We start from the raw sequence: 24,788 nt of genomic DNA, 5'->3' as shown, positions 1-24,788 counted from the left end.
AGATAATAATCAAGATAAAAGAGGAATTTGGGTGCTATACTGAAATAAAGACTGTCGCGGAGAATATAAAAATAATATAGAATGAATGAGGAGGCATCTGGAAATTTTTACATAAGTCACTATTAGGCCAGAGGCAACTCTGGCGTGCCGATGCTATTCGCACCAGTGGTGCGATTAGACGCTTGAGCTATTCGCACCAACATTAACCACGCATATGCGCATTGAGTCGTCGGATCCGTCATTTGAACCCAATCGAAAAGAACGTAGAAGCCTACGCGAACTAAGTGTTGTAGTGAATATATTTTTTTAAGAGGGGGGTTACTACCTTGGCGTAGTTTATCATTACTTAAGCGTTGGCGACTTTCAAAAGTTTTGAAAAGAAAATTAGTTCCTTTTCTTATATATATTAAAAGAAGGATCACATTTCCTTTTATCAAAGTATGTGTAAAAAGGGGCAGAATTTTATGTTCACAATGTTTATCGTTTTCCTGAACAGTTGGAAAAGTTTAAATGACTGATTTGAGGGAAGGTACTAAAATCTTGTTTACATTTTTTGTACTTCTTAGAATACATTTAGCTTCAAAGATGTGTTTTGTACAATGAAGACTTTATTTCATGCCTCTTTGAAAATTGTCTTAGAAAAGTAATAAAAATTAGATAGAGGATTTCTGCGCAGAAAGTTTAAACATGAAATAAGTTAACAGCGATTAAATCAGCTATTAAATGAATACTTAATCATGTAATACAAGTTATTAAAATTTTTTTATGCCCGTTTATTTTTTATTGAAATACTTGGCATTTTCAGGACACAAAAAGTATTTCAAAGAAGTTTGAAATATTAGTACAAACACATTAATAAGTTACATTGAAATAAATAATGGAATGTAATTTAAAAGACAGAAATAATTTAATGTAAGAGATTTAGATTTAAAAATTTGCACACACAAATGATTTATTAGATTTTATAAGGTTTTATTTCATAAATAACTTTGATTTTGAAATATGGCACATGAACATATAAACATGTGCGGATACTGAAAAAGTGATGAATATATAAGAATATTATAATGTTCAGTAAGTTTTCTTATTGAATAATAAATTCTGACTCTTCTCTGCTATAAGACTAGGGTATAAGTTTGCATAAAATTCCTCAGTTAAATAAAAGAATTTAAGTAATTTCTGTAGTCTTTTTGTCAATACATTAAAGATTTTTTAACTAATTATACGTCCTCGCTTGCAATTAGAACCATAATTAAATCCCTATTTTATCTAATCATTTCCTGAACATTATCATGTATATAAATTGACCTCGTCTTTGTAACTGATAATTATTACTTGCAAATTATTCTCTTGGTGGTGAACTATTAACAACCCTTTCTATTGCTGAGTTAGGGTTAACAAACTTCGCTCTCGCTACCATCTGCCTTACTGAAATCGGCATAAAATGCTGGTACCTGAGCTGATTGTGCGCATGCGCGAACATGCGTAGGTGGTGTGAATAGTCTCTTAGGCTACTATCACACGGCTGTTTGTATCGGAAGAACAACTGTTTGGAACAATTTTTCTGATTTGTCACAATAGCCAATCACCATAGATCGCTTTGGGGTTAACACAGGGAAAACTGTTTCCCCATTACAAACAAGCTGATAGCATTCGAAGCTGATAGCTGATTGGTTGAAAACGAACAACTTGCAATTTTTTTGGAAAAGAAGAAAAAAGTCGCACGTATTTCTTTCAATAATAAACCAGTGAAAAATATTGTCCGAAACAGTTGTTCGAGTGAAACAAACGCCGCCTCGATATGGGCCTTAGCTATTCGCACTGTCGGTGCGATTAGCCACTGCGACTGTAGTGGAGGTCCGTAGCGGCTCTGACCAAGGCCAACTAGATATCTAGTTGGCCTTGCTCTGACGTGCAAATCGAACGTCAGATCCGGGCCTAGGGGCGAAATACTAATCAAACCATCTAGTAGCACTTATGGAACTGTTGTTATACCAGTGAGCAGTTGCGAGAGCTGAATGTTAGCAAGACGAAGAGAGTCATCAGTTTACTTTGATAGACAATTTTTTTTAGTAATTTTGAGAAAGACATTTGCTATGACGAGTATAAATAAATAAAAAGTATGCTGTATTTATAATTACATAATAAGAATAACCTTCCTAAAATGAGTACGTCGAAACCACTCAAACAATAACACTGTACTCCTTCATTGAAATACCAGATCCAGGAGTTTTTCTTCCCCTCTACCGGCATTAAGTTACAGCGATTGAGATCAGCGATTGCAACTAGCAATAGACGGCTCGAGTTATTCTGAAAACAAAATAGGAGAGAATCAGAAAGTGGCTCTCTGATGCATTACGTGAAGCAGAAAAAAAAATTTCAAGTTAAAAAGCTAAATTCACATTGCTCCCGTTTGCTTTCGATGTGTGTTCGTCACTGCAACCGTAAATCCATTTTTTGCTACTAAAGCGCGCAATAAGTTTGATTTTTGATTTTAAGTGCAATCATTACCATCTAAAAATGAGTAATAATAAGTTGACTTTAAACATAATCGCAGCAGCATGTAATAATATGGGTATAGGAAATAAAGGACAACTGCCATGGCGTTTGAAGTAAGTAAACGCATCTTATAACTTAAATTTTAAATGCATAGGCAGAAACCTTATGAAGTAAATTGAATTAACCTAGATTCTGTAATATGTAAACAGTTAATGTTTTTAAACGTAAATAAATGCGTAATAATTTTTTGATAGACTTACATTTACCTGTGACTGTATTTTATTATTGTTTTATTAATTTTTTACCGACAGTGTGCAATATATATTTTGTTTTGAATATTCAATATAATTTTTAGAGGAAACAGCCTTTAAACATTACTAAACGTGATAATTATTTAATCACTTTAAGTTTTTTAGAATACATTTACTTCATTGTTTTTGATTAGTTAATTGATTAAAGCAAAAATTGAGGGTTATCTTCTTATGGGTAGGAATGCCCTTTTGGAAGTACTACTGGCTTCTAGCCTATCTATATTTTAATTATATCTATGTTTTAATTAAATTTTGGTTAGATTTTATTATCACATTAAGTTTATATATTTCTTGTTAATTGCCTTGGGGATTGAAGATTTATGCGATATTTGTCTGCATAATGTCTAAGCTTTAAACTTCAGTTTCATATGGTGTTTACTTTAACTAATATAAGGACAGTTTTGTATAGTAGCGCTAAATAATAACTTGCCAGTAGCAAATATGACAAGTGTTCTGCTAGTTTCAAAACATGATTGCAATGAAACTACCTTGTAACAGTTAAAATGTTTGTCAAATGGAATAAGAGATCATTCAGTTTTATGGTCTGACATTCATACAAATTTAATATTAGTGTAAATAAATGTTGTAAAATACATTAAAAATCAATGAAGTGTTATTATAAGCCAGTTTCTATCCCCCCCCCAATTTTTTTTTAATGTGTTAAAATTGGCTAATGCAAAACTTTTTTAAGCAACAAAAGGTTTTTATCGGGGTTATTTTCAGGCATGGGTAACATAGGCAGCCTAAGTCATTTGTCTCGCATGCAACAAGTAAATATAGGTGTATTTCCCTTTGAAGTGTTAATATATTGAATTTACACAAGATGTAAAGTGTACTAGTCCCCTAGAATAATGGTCTCAAACTAGCAGCCTGCAGGCCACATGTAGACCCTGAAACAGTTTTGTGCAACCTGTGAATAGATTTTAGTTATATATTTGTTGTAAATATGGTGCCAAACTTTTCATATGAATAAGGTTATTGAAACAATAACTAAAACAGTGAACTTTATCCACACGAGAGCTCCGAATAACTAAGTTTGTTGCATTGCTTGAAAAAACTGAAGGTACAGAGACATTATTTAATATAACAATAGGTGAGGTAGTTATGTTGAGGAGCTGTATTAAAACAGATTTTGATTTAATAAATGAAATCAAAATTTTCATCACATAAAAATAAATGAAGGAATAAATAAAACCATTTGCAAACAATTCTGTTCCCCCTCTACGTCAGTTAGAAACAGTGCCTTCAGTTATAAGTTATCTGTTTACTTTATTTTAAATCATATACATCTCTGTATTCTGCACCTGCTTCTGATGTTTACACTAGATAAAATTATTGATAAAATATATTTATGGGTGTCCCTTGGCGAAAATTGGCGATTTTTTGGTGGTACATGGATACCAACTTTGTGCAATTCTCCGACTTGTTATTTTCACTTTGTGTAGCGCGGCAAAGTTTGCTGCTACACAAAGCCAAAATAACAAGTTAAAGAATTGCACAAACTCGGTATCCATGTACCGCCAAAAATCGCCAAGTTCCGCCAAGGGGTACCCGTAAATATACTTTTACCGAAACTTGTGCTATGGCATGCATTTTGTTATTTATTTATTCACTTATTTCTGTTGAATTCTAACATTTGACAGAAGGTTAGACATCATTATTTTGTACTGAATCAATATTTTTTAATGTGTGTAGTAATAGGAATTATAAATTCATCAGGTCTAAAATATTACTGATTGTTCTTTTTTCCCTGTTTCCAAATTATTATCTTTTAGGAAGGAAATGAATTTTTTCAAGGAAAAAACTAGTGCAACTGACAATCCAGGTACGTATATTTTCTTTTTATCTTGTTATGTACTCTTTGGGTCTTATTGTGTCTCTTTTCAATTAATCTTATCTTTCTAATTATTTCTGGGGGTTTTGTAATGTCATATGTGATATTTTATAGAAAAGCAAAATGCTGTCATAATGGGAAGGAAAACATGGTTCAGTATCCCAGAAAAATTTCGTCCTTTGCCTGGAAGATTAAATATTGTATTAACTACCACACATCCGTATGTATTTAATTGTATATCATTAATTCCTTGAAAAATTTTGGATTATACTTTCTTTCTCTTTTGTTGAGAATTTATGGTTTCACTTGAGTGTTCCATAGATTTATAGCAGATAAAAAAAATGCTTATAAAAATATAATAATGAGCAATTTTATCATTATGTTATCTAATTTTCATAAATATTTCATTTTATGTTTAATATTTTGTTATTTTTATTTATCTCAATTCATTTCAAAGTATTTTTATTATTATTTCAGGTTCATTTCAAAGCATAGTGTACTGTTAACTTCCTGTAATTGTTTGATAAGTGTGTGATATATCACAGACTGATAACACAGTCACTAAATTCTCATATTAATTTTGCAGGAAACATGTATAGAAATGTAGCTCTTTAAATGTAAATGAATAAACTTAAAAAAAAAAAAAAAAAATTGAGCTTATCCTATTTTTCCTGCATTGGGTTTTATTTTTAATGCTAATTAAATGCCATTAGAATACAAAGTTTGAGATCCAAACTCATGGGCCTTCTGCGATTCGAGATTTGGGATTTTTCTGGATATTAGATCATCATTTTAGTAAGATGAAATATAGAAATTATAACATTAAAAATGTAAAAAAGTAGTTTATGAAATAATGAAGCACTTGTGACCTTAATAAAATAAAATTGACAAAAACAGAATCTCAGTATTTATTTATTTGCTTTATTAAACATTTATTTTAGTGTTAGTTGTTTAAGGTCACTGGCGTAGCTGGGGTGGGGCAAGGGGGGACATCTGTCCCAGGGCGCAGCATCCAAGGGGCGTGAAATTGATGCTACGAAATTTTTTAATGAAATGTTTCCCATTCTTGGCACACAGAAAAGGGCACAAATTTTTCAGTTTTTCCTGGGCGCTGAAAACTTTAACTATGCCCCTGTTTAAGTTGCTTCATTTTTTATGCTAATGCTTTCTCTTTAATTCTGCAGAAAGGCAGTTTTTTTTCACCAAAAGCCAAAGATTAAATTTATGGAGTACCTACGGTTAAAAACAGTCTACCTCCACATCAGAAAAATATTAAAAAGAGAGTAAAAAAGGGTAAATACATAATAGTTAGAAATGGAAAAACTAGAGGGAGCCACATGGCTAAAAAAACTGAAGTTGACAAAAGAATAAATATATACTTTTTGTAAATTTTAAGATTTTAATTTTTTAATATTATATTTTATAAATTTTTCAGTATTTTTAAATTTTTATATGCAGCACAAGTTCAAAGCAAAAAGTGGATAAAGCTATGTAATGATAAATCAGTGCAGCAAGTTATAAAATTCATGAAGCTACATTTCCAAGCCAGAACTTAATTTGGTTGATCTTTACATTACGGTAACTGGTAGTTTGGCGACATTTTGGAGGCGATAAAGGTTACTACCTGGGACTTTGGTAATAATGTGAGCAGTACTGAGTTCCGATTACGCATTATTTTGTGTGGGGGAAATGCGAGATCATGAGATATGTCATGTGATATTAATGGACGAATTACGGTTCTTTAATCGGAAAAGGGGGGAAATCGGGAAAAAATCTGGAAATTTTGTATTTGGCTTTATTCTGTGTTGTGTGAAATAGTGTTTGTGAATTTTTGGATCCCATGGCCGTAAGTAAAGTGAATTCGAAATGGGTATTTAGTGGTATTGAAAAGGATAGTAAGAAATGTTTTTTAAGGTTGTGTGAGAGAGAAATAAACATGTTTTATTATGTTATTTATTTTACCTGGTATCTTGCTTTGAAAGATAAGTATGATTTTAAAGATTCTGAAAGAGAATGAAGAAAAGTGTATCCGCCACGTAATGAAGATTCTGAAGGAGATTAGGTAAGTTAGTATTTTTAATTATTTTTATGCATTGTTGGAAATGTAAGGTGGAAAGGAATTTGGTATTATTGGGAAAATTGTTATTAGCAATGATTTAGTTTAAAGTAATTAGGATTGTAAGGTAATTTTTATTAATTGAATGTATGTGCTCATGTATATTTTAAGTGGTGTTTTTGAATTTAATTATATTTTAATGAAATGATAGTTATTTTGTGAATTTTATACTTGTAGGAATTTGGTGTATGTTTAAGTTGAAATAAATGTGCATGGAAATAATTTAAATATTTGATAATAAATATTTGTAATGCTTCATGTATGAATTCGTTGGTGACGTGTATAATGTAATAGATGATTTAGAGGTAAAAGTTTTTGGATATTTTATTTATTTTATATGTGGAAATGTTCATATTTGGAAAGGGTAAATACTTTTTCGCGATCATGTAATTTCATATATGTTCTTTTTACCGGGTTTAAAGATTGAGAAAATTGTCGTGTATTTTCGTGAAATTTTTTTAATTTATGAGATAAAAGCAGTGTACATGGATATAGTGAAGAGTGTGCGCAATGCCATTTTTGTGCAATTCTGGGATGTTTTTTTAAGTAAAAATAAGTCGACGTGTACATGGTTCAGTGATATTTTAATGAAATGATAGTTATTTTGTGAATTTTATGCTTGTAGGAATTTGGTTTACGTTTAAGTTGAAACAAACGTGCATGGAAATAATTTAAATATTTGATACTAAATATTTGTAATGCTTCATGTATGAATTCGTTGGTGACGTGTATAATGTAATAGATGATTTAGAGGTAAAAGTTTTTGGATATTTTATTTATTTTATATGTGGAAATGTTCATATTTGTAAAGGGTAAATACTTTTTCGCGATCAGGTAATTTCATATATGTTCTTTTTACCGGGTTTAAAGATTGAGAAAATTGTCATGTATTTTCGTGAAATTTTTCGAATTTATGAGAAAAAAGCAGTGTACATGGATATAGTGAAGAGTGTGCGCAATGCCATTTTTGTGCAATTCTGGGATGTTTTTTTAAGTAAAAATAAGTCGGCGTGTACATGGTTTATGTGTATGTGTTATTTTGAAAAACGCGTAAGGTGTATGGTATTGTGCACTTTTTCTGAATTTTGCAGTGAATATTTGTCATGATTAAGCAGTTTTGTTTGATAAAATTTCTAGCATAAGTGTAATTCGGCTAGTAGATTGTTGGAAGAAGTGTTCAGTAGATAAGAAGAAAAGAAACATGTCTTTACTTCGTGAAGACAAAATGGCGGCGTGGAAAAAAAAATAGAGGGTTGCTGTAGGGGAGTTGGTCGCCAAAAAATCGCCAAGTTACCGTAATGTAAAGATCAACCCTTAATTTTGTATTTATGATGTGATTCTTGTAATGAACAGTGTAAATAGTAGTTTAGTAATTTTGTATTTATGATGTGATTCTTGTAATGAACAGTGTAAATAGTAGTTTAGTAGTTAGTTTTTTGTATTTATGATGTGATTCTTGTGTAATAATAGTATCTTGTGTCTAACAGTGTAATAATAGTGAAGAAAAGGCCTCTTTTTAGATGATGGAGACGTATCAGGAAATGATAGTAAGCATTTCAGCTAGATGTTAGATTTTAGAACTTGAAGTGCTCCCTGGATAGCAATCATCATCGATGGTGTAGCTACTGACACTGAGGTGGTGGGGACGGAGCATCACCTTTTAGCCATCCAATAGATTCCATTCTGCTGGCCAACAATAGATCTTGGTCTTTTCTGTGAGCTACAAATAGCACGGTGGTAGCTGTTTTAGTGCACAATTATGAATCTGTTCAATTTTGACTAAATTTCTTAGTTAAAACTTCGAGAGGTTTATTGTTGACATACAAATGAGTCGCATCATTACAGGCATAGCAGGTAGCATTTAAAATATTTAAAGCTTTTTTACATGGATTTTAGTGCAGTATCGCAAATGGTACATGCATGCGTGAAAATTTATTGGAGGACTGTAGTGTAGAGAAGAGCTTTATTTCTAATTGACAGGCGGCTTTTTCGAGCTAAAAGAGGGTATAAATAGTATATGACAGTCTTTAACTTTAGTAAGTGCAAATTCAATATGAAGGTGCCAGAATAGTTTTGAATCAAGTCTCACTCCTAGATAATTGTAAGAATTTGACCAAGGAGCATAGTCATTCAAAAAACGTAAAATTAATGGAAGAGCACAAGAGGGGTGATCCAGGAAAAAATCATGGCAGCACATTTTGATTTTCGAAGTAATGAGCCAGTGCTCAAGGCAGGAAAGATAACTCTGAATATTGTCAATCAGAAAACCCAGGTGTTTGTGTTGTGAGAGGAGAGCCATGTCATTTGCATAAAGTGTTAAAGTGACACTAGATGATTTTAGGATGTTGTTGATGAAAATGTTGAACAATTGTCCTTATAAACATCCTTGTGGTACACCAGATAAAATTGGCCGGGATGAATAAATGATAGAATTAACTCATACAGAGAAAGAACATTAAGTAAGGTACAAATTAATTATGTGACAACTTGAGCCGAAAAATCAAGTCACATGAGCTTAATTATGATACTTGCAAGCCAAGTCCTATCAAATGCTTTGGCCTGTTTACACCTGTAAGCATTTTGTCACTATGCTAAGCCTTTTGTGAATGAACTCCACTGTCCTCAGAAGTTGATTCATTGTGCAGCAGTTTATATATATATATTTGTAATAATAAAATTCCATAGTCAAGAATAGACTTAAAATTCTAACTGTATGTTCTTTTCATTTTTAATGGCGACGGTCTCTTATTTGAAAGTACGTGGAATTAAATCCACAGCCCCGTAGTCGAGTTGTTTTTCCCGCCTTTTCTACACGTACAGTTATAGAATGTTCTAGAAATATTTAAAGCGAACTGGATTGGCTGACGAGGCTGTCATTTCTTGGAAGCTCCGCCTTTCCAGAGGCTATAAAAGGACTCGCAAAAGAATATCGGGGCTTTTTCTTAAATGTCACGATGCAGTAAACTTCATACAAAAAGTTATTAGTAATTCTTTTTATTTACTCCGGATATCTGATTTTGTAACTGCTATTCCTGTTTTGTTTTTTTTAAACTTATCATCTGATAATTTAAGCTACGACTATGTTTATGATTCTTCAACAATCTATTTATTCCTGGCAAAAGCTGGTACATCATATATTTATATATATGTTTATAGCAGCCCAGGTGGGCTATTAGTCTCGAAATGACAGTATTTATTTTGTATTTAAGAAAACTAAATAATGAAGAATCTGCATGAATGTGTGTATGTTTCTTGCATCGTGAAAAAACAATAGGATTTAGAGTCATCAAATTCTGAATAACATAGTCCTCTTCGAACATGGGCACCTGGAAGCCTGAATTTGGAATTTATTTTATTGTCTATTTCATGTTTTGTAAAAATTTTTATTTAAAAAACTCAACAATTTCAAAGTGAGCAGTGGCAACACTGAATGGAATAAAACAGTTTTAACTACATGAGACCATCTATCAGAAATTCTAAAGATATGTTGCTATTGTTTTGACTACTTTAAAGTCAGCTATTTGTTTAGCATTATACACTTATATATAGCTATAAATATATATATATATATATACAGTCAAAAGTCGTTAATCCGGACTCGTCGGGACTTCGGCGATTCCGGATTATAGATCATCAGTTTAAATCTGGTAAGATGGCATGCAGAAATTACAAAATTAAAAATATGAAACCGTAATTTATGAAATAAAGAACAATTATGATCTAAAGGGTATCAAAATTTACAAAAAGAAAAAGCTTAATATTTATTTGTTTACTTTATTAAACATTTCCTTCAATGTAAGTTGCTTCGTTTCATGTGATAATACTTTCTCTTTAATTCTATTAAACAGACATAATTTCTTGTTTAGTTACAAAGTTCCGCTGTTCAAGTCCTATAATTTGCTGTGTTGAGAATACCGACTAATTTGTCAATCGAAATGTTTTCGTTTTCAATAACCTCTGGGTCACTTTCTTCACTATGGGAAGCGAATTATAATGACGAGGAACTTGATTTAAATCATATCAAAGACAGATCGAGATGAAATACTACACTTAGTACGGAATTATAAACCAAATAAAATAAAAACATCTGCTCTGAAGATAAGGATAGTGCTGACAGATCAACTTCCAATCCGCAGCGTGAAATTGATAAACAGATTTCGGATTTCAAAACATACTTTCGCTTTGTAGATACAAATTACATATTAGTAAATATATATCGGAAATTCTATTTGACATAATCTTTCTAATCTATCATAATCTAATAATGACGTTTCTGCCCCCCCTGCCGCAGAGCAGCGTGAAATTGATAAACATATTTCGGATTTCAAAACATACTTTCTCTTTTTAGTAAATATATATCGGAAATTCTATTTGACATAATCGAAAGTTCAAGCTTACTTTTATAAAATTGCTCTAACAGTCTGCAAAAAATAATAAGCCAGATCCAATTCGAAGATTAAGGAACAACGCAATCTGCAACATTAACTGAATTAGATTACTTTAGCTTAGCGTATAACTCCGTTACACATTAAACGCGCATGCGCACAAATATATTCGCAGCTGTAAGGGTTTTATGCGCTCTCGTAAACGCCTGTGCGCATGCATAAACGCGACGCATGCGCAGAAAGTTTGTAGCTTTGAGGTCCGGATTATAGATCATTCCGGATTATGGGTGTCCGAATTAACGACTTGACTGTAGTTAGTAAAATTGATCACATATCTATTGTTGAACAATCAATTTTTCTTCACTAATAAAATATTTCATTTCCTTCAATAGCATTTTATAAAATAATGGTCTAAAATAAACAACAAAAATATTTTAACACAGTTTATAAACAAAAGATACAAATTTATTTGTCTCTGTCTTTTAGAGACTTGAAAGGTGCTGATTATGTTGCTGACTCATTTGAAAAAGCTGTTGAGTGGTTGACCTCATCAGCAATAAAAGAAAAACTTGACAAAATATTTGTCATTGGAGGTGAAACTGTGTATAAAGTAAGTTACAGAACATATGTTTATCAATATCATCAATAATAATTATGTTTTTTTACCTCGTTTCCATTAATGGATGCATTTAGATGAGACAAAAGATGTGCTTGCTATGAATTAAATTTTTAATATTTAGGATAGCTGGAATTTTTTTGTTATGCTGCTGTCGTGTATTTTGATGGTATTGTTGTAATAGAGTGCGTCTTTCATTATTATTGTTTACACACAGTCTTCTGATGACTATTAATTAATTGTTATATGAAATGCAAGGACCATTTGCTATAAGGATTTCTTTTAAAAGTGATTTACTAAAAGGTATTATTACTATTATTATTATGTTTGCTTCACATAATTTTCTATATACAGCCAGTTGTCGGTACTTTTCCATTTTGCCGGCGCAAATCTCGCCAAGCAGACTTTATTGGTGACAACATACAATATACACGTAAAAAATATTTAAAAAAATGTTAGTTCTAAGAATTTTTTATTTTGAAGGCATAAACATTTTAATATCGCTTAAAATTTTATAAAAAGCCAATAAATAAAGACAATAAATTTGTAAAAAGACATTAATTTAAGAATTTACTATGCTTTCATGGTTCAACATCCTGATTCGCCGGTTCCTATCACATGACCCCAAGCGATCTCATCTCATGTAAACTACAAAAATCTAATGCTCTCAGTAATTATCTACATTAATTTCAAGTTAAATCTTAATTTGGAACGCAAGTTTAAATGCAACAAATATTTCAATTCGTACGAATAGCTTACTCAGAAATTATGTAAAACTGCAGTGCTTTACTTCGCTAATGCATTCTCATTAGAATGGATGAATTTAAGCCTTGACTTTACCTTTTCTATATTTTCGGCTTCGGGTAAGCGCTGTGATTGCATCCTAATTGACTTAATTACCGAAAATGGCCTTAGACATAAAACTGTACTATCTGATAAAAATCCTATGTAATTATATGCCAGTATTGAAAGAAACAATCAATCTGATAAGAAAAAGCTGCGACTTGTTTCTAAAATGAGGCGTAAAAGGTTACCAGCGAGAATATTCCATTTGGAATCGGTTGTACAATTATTGGCGACTTTATCACTTGCGCCGGCATAACAGAAAAGTACCCAGTTTTCTTTACTTACTTAACTCCTAACACTAATAGTAATGAAAATAATGCATCATTTAACAAACTGTGTTTCTGTTCGGTATCTTTGTTTCTTATCACAACAAAAACTCCATAGTTATTTCAGCTTCCATTAATTTCATGGGAGAGTTATCGATACACAATCTTTTTTTGTAAAGAATATTTTTTTTCTTAAAGCAAACAAAAGAAATTTTTTATGTCCTGGTAAATCTCTAGTCGTAATATCCAGCGTAGTAGGGAGGGGGGACTGGTTTGATGAAAAATTTGGTTACTTTTGTGATATGATGGCCCTTGATAAATTGGCCATCACTGCTCTAAAATGATACATTACTGAAATTTCTGGATTATGTGGATTTATGTGCAGGTTGTTATATATGAGTTGTCTGACCTTCGATGGTTATCAAATCCCTGATTTTGATATTTGTATGTTATAGATTCAGTGATTACATTTTCTAGTGAAGTTGCTGCTTTAATGAGGAAATATCCTATTTTCAATCAGTCATTTTAGTCTTTCTTTCATTACTGTTAATTTTTAATTACCATTTTTGCAGATTGCCATGGACTCTGACTATAGCCACAGAATTTATCTCACTCGGATTCAGACTCACTTTGACTGTGATTCTTTCTTTCCAGCTATTGATGACTCTAAATATATGTTAGCTGAGTGAGTATTCAGTTATGATTTATTAAGACATCGTTTGCTTGTTACATTTTTAATTTCTCTTTTGCTTTACTTGTCTTGCATTTTTATTAAGTATTTGATGTCAGTTATAAAACAACAAGTTACAGATGTTTATTTTCATAAAGCAAAATTTTGGTAAAATGCGATTATTATTATTGCTAAATCTGTGCTGTCAAATTTAATAAGTTAAAACTGAAGAATGTGGGAGGGATTTTGAGTTATTGAAAATTTTATTTATCTGAAAAACATAATATCGATGTCAAGTCTACATTTCTACATTCAACTTGCTGAAATATGCATTTGTGAATTTGGGGACTATTATGTTGCAAATGTGCATTAAATTCAACCTTTTAAAATTTTTATATTCAGAACTTACTTTCATGTTAAATCTGTAGTTTTAGTTCTTCATATTAGCATTATTAATATATAGGAATCTTATGAGTTCTAGAGAACTTTATGTAGATACAATGAAACCTTTGACTACCTCTGGAAATGCCCAGTATCTCTGAGATCATAATTGCTATATTTGCCAGCATGTAAGACAGACTGGCCTATAAGATGCACCCCCAGTTTTATACACATTTTTGAAGGATAAAACTTTATTACTGGATCAATATAATGAATTTATAGTATTTTAAATATAAAGTAATACAGATACAAAGTAATACTTTCTGCAAATACTCAGTCTATCTAGGAAAGAACACATTTTAATCTTCTTCAACAAAACCCAGACCCTCATTTCCAGAGCTAAATGAAGAGTCACTTGAAACCTCTTCTAAATCAGCATCCAAGTCCTCATACAACAAATTATCCTCTGTATCCAGTGCATACTTCTTAAATGATTTAACCATTGTCTCTGTTTTCTCAGCGTCCCATGAAGCTTCGACATATAAGACATACCTTGTTTTTCTGTTCTATTTTCAAAAAAAAAAAAAAGTGTATCTTATACACCAACAAATACAGTACATAATGATGTTGAACAATAAAACTGTTATATTCAGACAGCAGATCTCATTTATGAGATGTAGATTAACTCTTCTGAAGACCTTGTTGCCAAATTAATATTTGTAGTGTAGAAGTGTTTAAGAAGATGGCATTTTCAGTATTCATAGTATAGAAGTATTAAAGTAGCTAAGCATCTTCCAAAGCATGTGCCAATTACTGTGTCATCATTGTGATGCACATATTGCAGTTAATGATTGTTCATTTGACCAATTTTTGTAAATATCCATGATTAAAATAACTTTTCATTTTTTATGTTCTTCGTATTTCTGTTTTTCTACATTTACTTTCCACCATACATTGTTACAAAAGTTATTACTTTTGCTTTTTTTTTTTTTTTTTTTTTTTCATATTTTAAAATTGTGGCCATCATTTCTGTTACATCCTATGTAAACAGTGTATAAGTCCTTACCTGCTCTTTATTTTTGCAACTGTTGGTCACATAGATCTATGCTTTCACTTACAGAATTATTCTAAATAATGTAGATATACATATTTTGGTACTTTTAAAGAAATTAATTTTCTAAAAGTTATGAAATTTTAACTGTTCATATTTTTTTTTCTGATCCCTGTACTTATATTTAGAAAAATGTATATTTCTTATTAAAAAATGCAAAAAAAAAAAAAAAAAAAAATTTTTACTTCCCTTCAACAAAAATGAATCGAGATAGATAATTTGAAAATCTGGCAATGAGTGATATTCTTTTGTGATTTATTATTGCCTTTGATGTAAAACTTTATTATATTGGTATAAGAAAAGAATTTTCACATAAGTAATTTATTAGTTTTTGAAGTCTAAAAATATGTTAATATTCTCATTCAAATTTTCCTACCTAATATTCATACAATAAATTCATTTAACTACAAATGTTTAATTTTCAAATATCATAAGTTGGACATGAGACAGTACTAAGCCTACCAGTGTTTTATAAAACACAAATTTTATAAGATTTTGTTAAGATCTGTTTTAGAAAAAATCATATTAATTAATACTTTCATTAATTATTTGATTGAATTATAATAAAATGCATAGAGTTGTTGAGAAATATTTTTTGATATTGCTAAAAGATGCCATTGCAAGTCTTTTTGTTTGGTTTACTTAGTTCCCCCCCCCTGGATACATGACTATGTAAAAATTGATCAATCCGTCTTTTAGAATTTGAAATATGATATCAGTCAGTTTACATCATACAGGCATGAAACTTTTTATGTTTTATTTTTTATGGCGAGTACAAAATTTTCTTAAATGTCAATATAGGAACCATAGGAGTGTATAAAAGTGGCATTTTGTAATTTTTACAAAACTGACGTCTTTAAAATTAAAAAAAAGTGCCAAAACAAGAAACTGCATCATTTAAAACATTCTTGCAATTGCAAATATGTCTGCTACCAGTGCTGATGGGAATAAAGGCCAGGTAAGGACTTTTGTGGACTAGGTGCGTATCAGCTTTGTACATTTACCTATTATAAAGGTAGTTTATATATGCATACATTTCAGATAAAAATTACTTGAATATATGATGTTTAATGAATTCTTATCTATGAAGCTATTAGCATAATATTTATTATGTTTCTGCACTAGTTTATACAAATTACATTAAAGCTTCAAAACTTGTGTGTATTTAGTAATGCTATCCCTCACTTGAACCTTTATATATAATCAATTTTTATTACAGAGAACAAGATGTGCCTCTTGGAATTCAGGAAGAAAATGGAGTAACCTATAAACATGAAGTATATGTAAATAAGGATAGCTAAAATATATTATAATTCATCTTGTAAATTTAAGATGTTGAATTCAGATGATGTATCAGGTTTCAAAATCAATTTCCTGTTCTTCATTATTGATGAATACTTAATGATAATCTTTTTAAATTTATTAGTTTTTGAGTATAACTGATATTTTTCAGCACACTGCTTTGAAAATGTGCTTTAAGTGAAGTATTTTTAATTTATTGTTAATTCCTGAATGTAATAGTGGAAATTTTTTAAATTCCAGAATGTGTGCTCTATTATATATAGCATATTGATTTATTATTATTATTATCATCTTTCCATTTTAAGGAATTTTTTACTCATAGTTCTTATTGAAAATATTGGCTATCAAAAGGTTTATCATTAAATTATTAGTTAACATATGATAGATTTATTGAAATATAATGGAACACCCCTTAATGAGAAATGTTTATAATATTGGAATAAAATTCTGTAGATCATTATTTATATGTGTTGTATTTTCATTATTAATATATACTGCAATATAAATTTATATTATTAGTAAGACTAGATTGTTAACTTAATGAAAACGTAAATAAAAGAATAAATCAATGACATAAACATTTTATATTGTAGATAAGTGTAAAAATGTTTCTTAAATACAGATGGGGCAAATCTTAGCAAATATCATAAGACAGAGTTAACTGAATTATCTAAAAGTGTTGTTTATTGAATATTAAGAACATTAACATTTTTTTTAATTATATATTTAAATGGTAATTTTGTGTTCATAGAAAAAGCTTAAACACTTTTCTCATCGAGCATTCAAGTAGCTTCTTATTTAGATGAAACTGTTAACCCAAAATCTTTTATTCATCTTCATTCTGAGGTTTATTTACTATCTCAAATCTGCCTTTATTGTTTTCAATTAACATGGATGTAAGATAAGAGAAAAACAAAAGAGGGGGATATAATTTTCAATATTCCATGTAACAGCAAAGAGTCCTTAATGGCTTTATATAACCTTAACAAGAAGTTGTTTATTGCCTTTACCATATGAAAGAGTTACGAATTCTTGAATTTTTGTTCTTCCACCCAGAAATTCAGTCATTCATTTTGTTTGGATCGGTGATGGAACCAGTGTCAACTCTTCATCATCATGTTAACAAAAAGGTGTGAGCATTGTCTTCAATACAGGGATGATCTACTAGGCATTAACTGACATGCCCTGGCATTGAGGCACTAAAAAAAATCAAAAGCATTGTAGATTAAATATGCAGGCAGCTAAACATCAAAAGTGTGAGAAGTGCTTTACTTACAACCACTTAAAAATCAAGTTTCAGTGACACATTTTAATGCTCCAGTAAGCAGGAAATATAAATTCCTAACAGCTCTGACTCTAAGGTACTGAAAAGCTTACAACAGAAACACATTCATTAGTTAGTAATTCAAGACCTATTAGATTCATACATTTTCTATGTTTGTCTGCACTCAGATTCTTGAAGCAGTGTCCATTTGGTTTAATTCTAGAATGAGGAATAGAATTTTATATCAAATGCTATGTCCTCTGTTTTATCAGTTCATAGCAAGGTTGATCCTCTTACATTTTCCAACAAACAGCAGTGAATGAAAATGCATTGCTTCTATAAAGGCTTCTGTTAAAAGCAATATATTCAGTTTTTGTGCTTGATAATGCAACTATTCTTTGTTGGCATAATTCTCAGGAAGATGGTTGATTTGGTTTATTTGATTATCACAAAGCACATGAGGGCCATCTGCCTAAGGGAAGAGATGCCTTTGTGGATGACTTTCTAAAGGAAACTGGCGAACTGCTAAAATAAAACTATAGTTATTAAAAGTTTTTCCATTTAAAATATTTTCAGATCAGTATACATCATATAATACTGAAAATTTTAATTAGTTTTCCCGTTATGTTGTTTTATCTTTTAACTCTTTGAAGACCATAACACCCCAGACGGCCTTTCATTCAAATGATCACAACCGCCCCAAATGGCCAAAATTCCAATGTTGTTTTCTTCCATCTCCTAAGCTATGCAGTAGCAAATGCAGTTTGTCCAAATGCATTGTATCAGTTTACTGCTGACAGCTTGTTGTCCTAAAAGAATTTATTTGTAGTTTCTTATCATTATTTGTTACAAAGTAGAAAGTCATTTGAAATCTTCACTCCTATTTGTGCATGAATGGATGGGGAGGGAAGTAAATTGTTGTGACTCTCGAAAGCCATTTCGGGCAATTCAGTATTTTAAACATACGGGTTAGCGAAGGCTTTTCAAAGAGTTAAAGTAGGTTTTTGATAATGCAACGTGTGTTTTCCCTGAATGCAGAGAAAATGTTTTGGATTACTGTTACACTAATTTAAGTATACTAACAGAATTTGAATTTTCAAGTTGTGTAGATAAAGTAAATAAATTCATGATTCACTTTGCTTAAGAAAAGGAAAGAATAGGTTTGGAAAAACAACATTTGAGGACTTGGAAAGTTTAATTTTAGGATCAAGTATAAATGAAGTTGGTTTTAACTTCTACATATTGTACTTGAGTAAAAGATTATTTACTGAACTTGACTAGTTGACACATCTCCATTTTTATTTTGTTGATGCCTGAACATTGCTAAAACTTAAGTCTCTCATTTCAAAATTTTTAATGTGCGAGACTAAAAATTCATATTTTCGAAATTATTGTAAGTCAACAGTGTGCATGGGAAAGATAATATATTTGTTAGTTTCTCTTTGTACTTAAATGTGGTTATCATTTGTTTTTGGTGTAATTTATTTGACTATTGCAAAGCACGCTAAAGATATCTGCTCAAAAGGGAAAGGATGCTTTCATGGAAGACTTTCTAATCGAAGTTAACTCATATCCACATTACAGTTGGGGAAAACCATGAAAACATTAATCAGGCAGCCTGTTCACCTGGAATCGGAAAAGTATAGGATTACTACCAGATTAACCAACTAATGTTCAGCAACTTTATTCTTGTCCACTGGTAAGCCCCAAATATATTTATCATATGTATAAAGTTTTATGATCCTTTACCCCATTTTGCACAAATTTCACACATCAAATTAGGAACATACTTCCTTTCATTTTCTTCTGAAGACATTTCCTCCACTGCATTATGGAGTATCATTTGTCACCGCCTTACTTGTTTATATCTCGAGACATGGTTCATCATCCAAGACATATTTTGTTTGGAAAATTAATTCATGAATTGATTTGTTCAAAATCTGGGATATTCATAAAACAGTATTCTGCTGTACTTAAACTTATATGCTTTTAATATCTATGGCACACATAAATTTCCCATAATCTACACACTATGGCTTATATGCTTTTAATATCTGGAAGATCACATTCATACTCCATTTTCAACTTTCTTTGCATTATGGTTGGTGATTTATTTTTACGATGGCACTGTTCTTCCTGCTTCATTAATTTCCATGCTGAAATAGATTTCACAGTGCCACCTATTATAAAACCAAAAAAAAATGTTAAATTAGGGCTATATAACACTGTAGTTTTTAAAATGTGCTTTTCTTAATCCAGAAAAGACTATGCTCACCTATACATTTACAACCATTGATCTCAACACTTCTCCACTCTTTTAAGTTCAAACCTTTTTTTTAACAAACTAATTATCTTATTTTACAGACTATAAGATGCATCTTAATTTATAACAAGTTTTTTAATAATATTTTTACCAGTTTTATATTTAGATTGCAAAGCCAGATCTAAAAAAAAAATTCTTATTTTATGAAATGGAACTGACCTTTAAAATCCTTGAAAATCATCATCTGAACTTTCTTCTTCCTCTTCATATATCAGATTGCCTTCACTGCCATCGAGAGCATTACTTATGCTGCACTTTTTGAAAGATTTAACAATAATATTCTCTCTCTTTCTCTCTCTCTCTATGCTACAACTGTTTTATCCACTAACATACTTGTTTGATTGTAGGTTGTTTTAAAAACTCCTTTCGGTGTGAATTCATGTTGGGTTTCATCTATCATCCATATGTTCCATTCCTCTCTCATATACTCTTTAAATGGTTTATTTATCGAGACATCAAGAGTTTCTATTATGAAATAAGTCCGTCCGGAATAACAGCAAGCTCTGTATTTCCTTGTTTCAATTTCTCTTTCACAGAATTTTTCAAATGACTACTAAACTGATCTAGCACAAGAAGAGAACTCTTCTTCAATAAAGCACTTTTCTTTCTTTCCCACATTCTGTTAATCCATAATTTCATACCAGCCTCATCCATCCAACCCTTGTCATGTATGTGAACAACAACACCTGGCGGCATTTCAGAATGTTTTGGAATTGTTTTTCGCTTGAAGATGATCATTGGATTAAGTTTAGTGCTGTCATCACAACGTGAAAGGACAGACACACCAGGCGAGGGACCTCCGTCCCGGGTCCTCATTATATGGGCCTAAGAGTTTTCTCTGCGTTTTTCATGTCTACTTGTTTTTATAGTTGCAGTTTTAGCACCTTTCATGGCAACAGTTCTGTTACTCAGCACATCAAATGTTAGAGGAGTTTCGTTTATATTTGCTATTGGCTTAGTTCCACACTAGTGTTTTTTTTTTTTTTTTTTTTTTTTTTTTTTTTTATGTTGAATAATAAAGCAATTGAAAAATAATATTTTCTATTCATACTCTTGTGGAATTTTCCAAGATATTTTGGTTCACATGCTAAGTCTATGGCATTTCATAAACTTGTAGCACCAACCAACACCACCTTTAAAGTCTGTTAAGTTGCATTGTAACGCTAGCTTACAAGTGTGTATTTGAATAATTTTTGTATTAATTCCAATGCAATTATGAAAGTGTGCCTGAATCCATTTTAATATGTCATCTTCTAGTTTTGGCCATCTTGCATTCAGCCTTCTATTTGCACATTTACACTCATTTTCTTTTCAGTTTACTAGCCTGCCGATCGCAAATGGTTTCTTCTGTTAATGTAGGGTCGAAAGGCCACTCGGCTTCTCTGTTTCCATGTTCTGCATATGCTAATACTTTCGATTTATAGCCCGCATCATATGAATACCTTTTATTTTCTTTAATTGTGAAACGAGGTACTAACAGAAATATTGTACTGTTATCGATAACACAAATTATATTCAATTCAAATTCACTGGCACCGTAGGCTGCAAAGACACATCATATAGGTTAGAAAATGTTCTGGGTTTGTGATGGTGGGGTGGGAGCGAGACAGTGTTGCCAGTGAATTCATTGTTGCCAGATGCAGATGGGTTTCCCATGTTATCGAATATACAATCATTTTAAGACTGGTGGCAATTCTAAATCAAACACTTGACATTTTTATATTAATTTCAAGTATAAGACACATCTGAATTTTGGAGGCAATTTTTTGAAGAAAACAGTGTTTTATTGTCCTTAAATTAAACTTAACTAATCTTAATAATAACTTAGTTAAGTTTAGTTAACTAAACTTAACTAAAGGTATGAATATGTAAAGGAGTGGTCAATAAATTTCTCAGTGTGGAATGTAATTAATAAAATTCAATTATATAGGCAACTTAAAATTAAATATATAATTAAAATAGATAAGATAAAAAATATCTAAATCAGCTTTAGAATTTAATTTAATAATAGCCTGTTAATTCCTCGTTTTTAATTTGGGTATTTACTCTCTTTGTTCCGAAAATTGCAAAAACTTTTCTGGACTGCTTAATTTTAGATCAATTCATCTAGCATGCCTGGTGTAATGCTGATGATGTAGCTAATTTGGAATTTGAACTCAAAATTTTGAGAACTGAAACCTTTTTAACCTAAAACAAAACCTTCTATTGGGGAGCCTCCATATTGGATAACTGTGCACGTCAGCTTCAGCTCTCGTGCAGTCAAGATGGTTCTTGGCATAATTAGCTAAAATGTGATACTCTGCAAACAAACAAAAAGATAGTTAAAAGACATTGAGTGTGCTGCGTTAACCATGAGGCCGATTATTATCGGCCAGGAGGGTTGCAGCATATTCATAAACTAAACTATGTATAAAACTGTGGAGTGCATATTGCACTCATGAGGATGTGTGAAGAATATGTTTTGATAATTAGTTTGTAAGGATTATATTAATTTATCTGACAGTTAAATTTTGAGTTAAAGTTACTGTCCTATCTTTTCTTAATTTCAAGCTTACAACTTCCGGCCAGAACGTATTTTCAGAATGACATTTGAATGCAAATGAGGAGAAGTATTTAACCATGAAGTTCTACTGACTTCGTTAGAGAGAATCAGTGATTCTGACTAGCGCACGTCCGCCATTTTAGGCAACTCTCTCTTAAGCTATTATTACGCTCGGCCGTACTTTAGGCCCTTGATAGCTTTCCCGTTTATTAGCGTTAAGGGGCCAACTCTGTTAGAATCTTGATAGCTTCGGCTATATCTTTTCAGCTAAGATTAGTTAAGTTTAATTTCTTAGTTCTTGAGTTAAAGACCAAGTGGAGGCTTTATTATAAAATTTCAAGAAGGAGTTCTGTGAATTTAACTTGGAATAATAAAGGGTCATTTCAGCCTTTGTACATTTTGTTCTGTGTCAGACGAACTCAAGCGATCATTCCCTTATCAGTTCTTAAGATTCTTCAACTTTAACTAGAACTTAAAAGTACATTTGATAGAATCTTACAAGTTTGTGTCTCGCAAAAAAAAAAAATTATATGTCTATAAATCATCCTATTATATATATAATTGAACTGGCTTAAAACTGCTGTTACATAAATAAAAAAATGTTTTTATAATGCAATATAAACTGAAGAGAATAATTTAAAATTAATGATGAGAAATTCTTTGCTGCATCATCAGATTAGTAACTGTTTACAAGCCTGAACCTTGCTCAAATTTTCAGCTTAGCCTGATTTAATACTAAGTAAAGTTTCAGTTAACTAATATGTTATATATTTTAATTTTGATGCAACATGCATGTTCAGCAAATCGTTAGCTTGCATAACATTTTTAGAGTTTATAGCGTGTAAATAAAAATATTGTAAATACAGTTATGTATTTCCTAAAAGTATCTCTATTTTATCTTGCAAGTAAATGATTGAAATTTGTATTATGATCATCATCTTGAAAATTTTAAGATTATTTGGGATTGTTATCCATGGTTCAGTTCTAAATCATGTAATATTTATAAATTCATTTTATAGCCATCTCTAGCGACATTTCTATTTCATATCTTTCTTGACAATATTGTTCTTTGTTTGATGAACTCATTCTAGGGCCCAAGAACTGTAAATTATCTATTAGCAATAGTAGGACTCATGCCATAAAACCCTATAAAATGAAACTCATATTTTACAGTTATATATCTTTGAATCAAAAACATACATGAATTTAAAAAAAGGTTGTTAAATATACAGTATATATCTTGCAGCTTTTTTAGAAATTTGTATTCGGGCATTTTCATAGGTCATCATACTATAATGAAACATTCCGTGTACCCTTTTCCAGAAGTACACTGAATTGCAAGTAAAAGGCTCTGATTAACATTCTGCATTAATATATGTACTTAAAAAAATTAATAAGAATTCTCTTCAGTGAAATCTGCATGCTTGTAGCTGTTTTTTGTAGATGCAGTAGCATTTCATGTTATGTGCAAGATTTTTCTTAATATCCAATGCACTATTTTGTTTATTTCCATAATCATCAATAAGGAATTACTCTATAAAATTGACGAATAATATAATAATTCAGTTTCAAGGGGGAAACGCTTGTGTAGATAATTCATATTTTATAACATGTTAATCATTGGGTTGCATTTTATACGGAAAGCACCCTGTATTTTGCTATTTTAATATTTATTTTTCAAGTACTGTATTCCATTTTCTTACCAAGTGTACCAAAGTAATGTTTATAGGTATTTCTAAAAGGAAGTATGTGTTATTGTGTTTTCTGTTTGCAATACCTACATGTAATCTGGTAAATATGTATTTCATTTATAATTGTAATATATTTATGTATTAATTAAATGCAAGTGTTAAAACAAAAAAAGGATAAATGGTTTGTTATTAAATCTAATTTGACCTGTTTCTGTACATTTTATGTTATATTAAAAATAAAAATATTGTTTGCCATTTGATTTGTCTTGAAAGTCTATCATTAATGCTAAATAAATTAAAAACAAGTTACATATAAAAATGTGCCAATATAGAATTAGCCTTCCCCCTAAAAAAAGCAATCTTAGATTAACATAGGTTTTTTTTATAAAACCGTATTGATTTCAAGGGCAGCTGATATATAAGGGGATATATTCTTCATATAAGGGGAGTTGAAAATTAAACTGATAATTTTTTAATTTATTATTCTTATTTAGATACAGTATTTATAGACATTTTGCAAATAATTTTGAGAGAAACTGGCTTACAATCAGAATTTTTTTGTAAATTAATCTTTTCAGTATTTTATTTTAATGCTCATCTTCCATTATACAAGTTTTCATTTTCAAACGAA

At 30.7% G+C, this 24,788-nt stretch overlaps 1 protein-coding gene across 1 annotated transcript; it reads left to right on the top strand.

Moving 5' to 3' along the window:
- Positions 1-2,022: 2,022 nt before the first annotated feature.
- On the top strand, positions 2,023-24,417 carry Dhfr (dihydrofolate reductase). Its single transcript, XM_035361921.2, has 6 exons — positions 2,023-2,612; positions 4,586-4,635; positions 4,759-4,864; positions 11,632-11,755; positions 13,446-13,558; positions 16,255-24,417. Exons 1-6 carry the CDS (start codon positions 2,521-2,523, stop codon positions 16,334-16,336), a joined length of 567 nt encoding a protein of 188 aa, XP_035217812.1. The 5' UTR covers positions 2,023-2,520; the 3' UTR covers positions 16,337-24,417.
- Positions 24,418-24,788: the final 371 nt, after the last annotated feature.

The sequence above is a fragment of the Stegodyphus dumicola genome, chromosome 8 (genome assembly GCF_044657685.1).
Source record: "Stegodyphus dumicola isolate Sdum_Otavi_A_Nest chromosome 8, ASM4465768v1".
NCBI lineage: Eukaryota > Metazoa > Arthropoda > Arachnida > Araneae > Eresidae > Stegodyphus > Stegodyphus dumicola.
This window is presented reverse-complemented; position numbering and strand designations above follow the sequence as displayed.